General features: G+C 34.9%; 1 protein-coding gene across 1 annotated transcript; it reads left to right on the top strand.

Annotated features, from left to right (window-relative positions):
• The first annotated feature begins 5409 nt into the window (after window positions 1-5409).
• Window positions 5410-6369, top strand: LOC100020964 (olfactory receptor 5D18-like). Its single transcript, XM_001373234.3, has one exon. It carries the CDS (start codon window positions 5410-5412, stop codon window positions 6367-6369), a length of 960 nt encoding a protein of 319 aa, XP_001373271.3.
• Window positions 6370-6742: the final 373 nt, after the last annotated feature.

Here is a 6742-nt window from a genome sequence, read left to right as displayed (position 1 = left end):
TTGGGAACATTCTGAGACATTCAGATGGAGAGATTCAGATTCAGGATTGACCTGGTGAAGTCAACTGAGATGGAGCTGGCCTGTCACTAGAATCCTTGCTTGGACAGATCTTGTGGTGAGTGATTAAGTACTGACTGACCTTTTTTTTCTTAGGGCTTAGGCCTGGGTTGGCCAGGACTGGCCAGGGCCGGCTTATCCCTTTCTCACTTAATTCCTTTTCTGTCTTTTTCTCTCTTTCTTTAATTCCTCATTTGTATGAATTAAAATCTCTATAAAACCCAGTTAACTTGGGTATATTTCATAATTGGGAATATTTCCCTGGCGACCACCTTATATATTTGGTTTGAAACAAGACACTGTAGTGAAAACATATTTTCTGCAGTCACAATTTACTCACCCACTCTTATATCTACTACAATTTATATCTTTCACTATTTTAATCATGATACCAGTCAACTATAAACAGTGCTTATTGTACCCCTGCTGGGTGACTAAGTCTGGGGGGAGGCTTGTTCTTCAGAAGCATCCATGCTTATCTGCTCTGGGGTATCTGCTACGTCATTCTATAGAGAAGATGTTCCCTCAGGCTATCATAAGTAGCCCATTTCTCGGGAACCCCATTTTTCAAAAATAGCCTCTCAGCAGGGGTCAACTCTCTCCTTTTACCTCACCAGCAGCCATATTTCCTTTCTCCCTTCAATTCCTCAATTTCCCTGCTACAAAACCTTTAGTCTCCCCTGTTCATTCTATCCTACCCATGTTACCAATAAATATTACAAGGGAAATGACAACTGGAATATATAGCTTCATTGTAGCTATTCTAATATTTTTACTTTTAAAAAATTATCTTTTTTGTTATCCTTAAATGACCTTGGGATGATTTCAATGAGGAAACTATCTAGCCTCACTTTAAGTTAGTTGTACATTCCACTTATATTTGTTTTATGAGACAATGGTGCTTATATGAAACCAATCATCATGTTTCTAGGTAAAAATGTACAGAAATATACGTTCTAACCTAGTATTTCCTTTGTAAGCCACCTCTCTTCATTTAGTAATTATATCATATATTTGAGGTGAGTATACTTTAAAGATTCATTTTGTCTAATGCTTAAGAGGACAATTAAGAGAGTAAAACTTTTAAATAAAACTTAAAAAGAGAAATAATAATTGGTGTTATCATTTTGATTCCTTGTTTAAAGCTATTTCTTTACCCTTTAAATATTTTTAATCTATTTTGTTTACCATCCAAAATCATAAGTAAAAGAAAGATTACTGATGATAGATGTAGGTTTTAACTCCCTTTACATATCTGTGTGACACACATATACATATTTACACATATATTTGTATACATAAAACATGCATGTAACATAAAATGCATTTGTGCAATTTACCTGTAGATTTGCATTTATGCAATTTGCAACATATGAATTTGTATATATTTCAAAATATGTGTTTCATTTTATGACCCCATTCAGGGTGCTCTCAACTCTCTTAACATATATGTATACCTATACATATCTAGGTTTATAATATGTAACATGTTTATAAATGTATATATGTATGTATATGTTTATATATACATACATATATACATTTTTTATTTTGGTACCATATAAGGGAGTCTTAACTCCCTTAATAAATATATATATATATATATTTATATAATATATACAGTTTATATCTTTATATGCAAATATACATATATGCATATTTTAATAAATCTATGTATTTTGTTTTTAAAAATCACTCAGAGAAGGGATCCATAGGCTTCTTTTGACTTCCCAAGAGGGTCTAGAACACATAGGAAGAGTAACAAAGCTGATCTGTGACTTTTTAGAATGTATAAGAGAGCCAGTGGCATGTCTCAAAGAAATGTTGGATTATAACCATTTTTCTCACCAGTGCAGTGCATATAATAGATGATTAATATATTTTATTTTCTTTTTGATTTTCATTTAAAACAGTTGAGAGGAATTGTAATTAATTTAATTAAGTTAAATATTTTCAGTTGGATTTAATCAAATGGAATTTCCCTGTGTGATTCCACTATGCAAAGTTTCTCCAACAGGTCCTAGACTAAGGAGATGATCAAATAAAAAATTCACATATCCTTTTCTTATATTGTCACTATTATAAATAGGGATTCAGAACAGAACTCATTGAATTACTCTTCTACTTCCCAGTGGCAAATGACCAAAGTGAATTATATATTCATCACAATTTTCTATTTTTTTCATCCTGGGAGAATTTGGCACTCATATTTAAAAATAGAGATATGAAAAAGCTTTGTACATTTGAAAAAAAGTGAATGTCTTTTCCCTCTTTTTCTTATATTATAAACTTAACAATAATTAAGACAAAGAAATATTTTAATTTACAAAGAACAAACAAAATTCAATTAAATCCCAAACTTGGAGCTTCTCTTTTTCTTTAATAGATTCTAATCTTCATAAGGTATCAAAAATATAGCTATTTGTTCAGATATATTTGAAGAAAATTTCATTCATTAGTTATGACACAGGAGACAACAGATTATCTGTAATCATCCCTTGTGGCCACTGGTTAGAAAAATAAACAACATGGAATATACCCACAAAGATTCTTAGCAGCCTTACTCCCTCAGGTGTTGAAGACAAATATAAGTTCAAGAACATTATGAAATTGACTTACATGATATTTTATAATATAATTATATATTATATGTTCCTGTCTACTCAGAATTTGGCCATTACATGACCAATGAAAACTAATTAAAGCTTTTTTTTTTTTTTGCTTTTCTAATATATTTCATGAACTTACTGATTCATAATTCTGAGAATGGTATTCCTTTTGTACCCATAGAATCAAGGAAACAGGAAATATATCAACCAAGAGAGCATACCTTCAGGTAAGTCAATGGATCTGAATATCATTGAACTAGCATTACATGGTTCCAGTTCCTGAAAGTCAGAGACATTTTATTGCCATCCCTGTCATTGATGCATGAGAAAGGTGCTTCTGGGCAAAAATCAATTTTAGGTTGAAATGGTGTCGGTCTAATTGTTATAATTTTCTATTATGCTAAAACTTGGGAAACAATAAGGTAAGAAGCATAATTCCTGCCTTCAAGAAAATTAAAAGTTAAGTGAGATGAGAGAATTTTTGTTCCCCTACTTCAAGAATCTCTCATTTCTTATGTGTTTGTTATCTCTTCAATAATAAATATTACAAAGATTCACTGACAATCAATGTTTTGGGAGACTTGTATTCCACCCCATTCTCTCCAAGAAACAAAAGAAAATATCCTTCAAGAACTTTAATAAATAACCAGTTTGTTATTGCACTTTACCATAATGCCCGTGCATAGAACTTTTCAAGATTGAATGAACCTGCCAAAGTTCAAGTTCTACTGTGCCAAATATTTATAGGGATAATTAAACTTGTGATTTGGTTAATATAAGGAGATTTTATTTTAACAAATAAAACTCTGTCTATTAATGCAGGTAGGCAATTTTTCACCTTAGAAGGTTACCAAGAACACTCAGAGGTTAAATAGTTTGTCCATGAAGACACAACATATGTCAGAATTATGATTTGAATGTAGGTTGTCCTGGACCTATGTCCAGAACTCCAATTTCTTTGCTTCTTAGTAACACTATTGTCTTATCTTTCTATAGATCTGAGTGGTTATCCTGTGATGATTATAGGAGAAGATTTTCAGGTAGAATGATGGAAGAGTTTTATCCATACACTCACATATGTGTGTATGGTTTTGACATGGTATAGAGACACTGAAATGGGAACATCTGTCAAAAAGAAATAAGTACTGGGGATAGAAGAAACCCAAGACAGCTCCTGCTCTCAAACAGCTCACAGTCTTGTGCAAAAAAAAAAAAGAATTATTTGTAAACAATCTATACGCAGGATAAATTGGCAATTATCAAAAGAAAAAAGATTTTAGAATTAAGAAGCTTTTGGGAAAGGCATACTTTAGAAGAATGGATTTTCACTGGAATTTGATGGAAGTCAGGGAAACTGAGGAAGCCATGAGGAGAGCAAACATTCCAATATTATGAGTAGGTAGTTAAGATGTCCAGACTAGGAAGATGGAAGGTCTTTTTAAATGAACAGTGAAAGGAACAGAATCATTGGAACACAGTGTAGATGGTTGTTTAAGTCATAGGAAGACTGAAAAGATTGAAGGTTGAGCAATAGGAGAGGTTGCAAAGGTCTTTGAACACAAAACAGGATCATATTAGATGCAGGAGGTGATAGTCACTGGAGTTGCTTAAGTGGGGAGTTTGTGCAATCATCAGACCTGTGCTTTTTGAAGACCACACTGGCATCTGGGTAGAGAATGAACAACAAAAGGGATAGACTTGTGGCAGAGTCACCAATCAGAAGATTATTGCAATACACTAGATAAGAGATCGTTTATTCTCAATTTCAACTGTCCTAGATTACTTGAGAAGACCCTATCTCCCTCAGAAAATGTCTTCCTAAAGCTGACATGAAAAGGGGCTCCCAAACTCACAATTTAGCTTGTAAACTGTTTTCAACATTCCTTGGCTGATCCTATCCTGGATAATCACTGGAAAAACCCAGATGGCATCCTCAAAATTCACACACTTACTCTCAATGGCAAATTATCTCATCTAATCTACATGATCCTACTGAAATCACTCTACTTTGGAAATCACTCCCCAAAATAATTCTATTTTTCTCTTTAAGATCATTCTAATGTATGACTATAACCCATCTACCTTAACTCATTAGTTCATTTCTATTGTGACCTACCACAACACTTCCATATTAGTATTATGGACACCAAATAAGCCATACAAACCTTGGGGATCTTTATGAATGTCCCCTTTCAGAATACTCTGATTGTTTGGCTGTATCCTAGTCTTCAGACCCAATTTAGGGTTTTCTTGGCAAAGATACTGACATGGTTTGCCATTTCTTTCTCCAACTCATTTTACAATGAGGAAACTGAGACAAATAGAGTTAAGTGAATGGCCCAGGATAACACAACCACTATCTGTGGCTGGATTAAGTAAAATTTAGGACTTTCTGACTCCAGAACTGGTTTTCTCTATCCATTATGCCATCTAGTTGTCACATTCAGAATGCACAATGCTATGTCTCCATTTTTCCTTTGCAGTTCTGTAAAATGTAATTCCCTTGGGGGCAGCTGGGTAGCTCAGTGGATTGAGAACCAGTCCTAGAGACTGGAGGTCCTAGGTTCAAATCTGGCTTCAGCCACTTCCCAGCTGTGTGACCTTGGGCAAGTCACTTGACCCCCATTGCCTAGCCCTTACCACTCTCTGCCTTCTACACAGTATTGGCTCCAAGACGGAAGGTAAGGGTTTTAAAAAAAAATGTAATTCCCTCTTCCTTTCTATTTTTTCCCATCTAGGTACTATGCTGAGCACTGACAAGAACCAAAGTGGCATGGTCACCTTCATCCTCTTAGGTTTTTCTGATAAACCAGAGCTCCAGTTCCCCCTCTTTCTGGTGTTCCTTGTCATTTATATTGTGACTGTGGTGGGGAATCTGGGGATGATTATGATTATTAAGATCAACCCCAAACTCCACACTCCTATGTACTTTTTTCTCAGTCATTTGTCCTTTGTGGATTTTTGTTACTCTACAGTGGTTACGCCTAAACTGCTGGAGAACTTGGCTGTGGCAGATAGAATGATGTCTTTCAGGGGATGCATCACTCAATTCTTTTTTGCTTGCACATTTGTGGTGACAGAAACATTCCTGTTGGCAGTGATGGCCTATGACCGTGTCGTGGCCATTTCTAATCCCTTGATGTACACAGTGGCCATGTCTCAGACACTTTGCACCTCGTTGGTGACTGGGGCATATGCATGGGGTATTGTCAATTCCCTTGTCATTATGTCCTCTCTCCTTTCATTATCCTTTTGTAGATTTAGCATCCTGAATAATTTTGTCTGTGAATATTCTGTCATCCTGTCTGCTTCCTGCTCTGATACCTATGTGAGTGAAATGCTTCTTTTCACCTTTGCTACCTTCAATGAGGTGAGCACACTCTTGATAATCCTCACCTCCTATCTTTTTATTTTGGTCACTCTGATACAAATGGATTCAGCAAAGGGGAGGCGGAAAGCTTTCTCCACATGCGCCTCTCATTTCATGGCCATTAGTATCTTTCATGGGACAATTCTCTTCCTCTACTGTGTACCCAGGAATCAGAATCTAAACGAGGAGATCAAAGTAGCCTCTGTATTCTATACGGTAATAATTCCTATGCTGAATCCCCTGATCTACAGTCTGAGAAACAAAGATGTGAAGGAAACTGTCATCAATTTAACGTTCACAAAAATATTACGTCAATTCATTTGCTCTTGTTAACTCTGTTTTTATATCCTTATTTTACATGTTATTTTCTCCACCATTCAATAATGCTAGACTTTGTTCTATTCCTTACACACAATTCCTTTTCTTTCTCTGTGATATTTTTTATTATTTGTCATACCCCCTGAAAATGGAATATATTTTCTCCTCACCTCCTATATTCCTATTCTTTTTTGCAGACACATTTCAAACACTACCTTCTACAAAAAACTTTTCTCCTGACTGATTCCCCTCTCAATTGCTATTTCTTTTGCTCTGTAACTGTCTTATACTTGAATACTTGTGTGTGTGTGTGTGGGGGGGGGTCATCGATTTGATCTATATTTATTGTTTAAAATTTTCTATGATATTTATTTCTTCCTGAGTAAAA

The sequence above is a fragment of the Monodelphis domestica genome, chromosome 6 (assembly GCF_027887165.1).
Source record: "Monodelphis domestica isolate mMonDom1 chromosome 6, mMonDom1.pri, whole genome shotgun sequence".
Lineage (NCBI taxonomy): Eukaryota > Metazoa > Chordata > Mammalia > Didelphimorphia > Didelphidae > Monodelphis > Monodelphis domestica.
Note: the sequence above shows the minus strand (reverse complement) of the source record. Positions and strands in the feature narration are given on the sequence as shown.

Bases quoted from the DNA above. Each gene is read 5' to 3' on its own strand.
- LOC100020964 (XM_001373234.3), top strand. From the start codon at position 5,410: ATGCTGAGCACTGACAAGAACCAAAGTGGCATGGTCACCTTCATCCTC.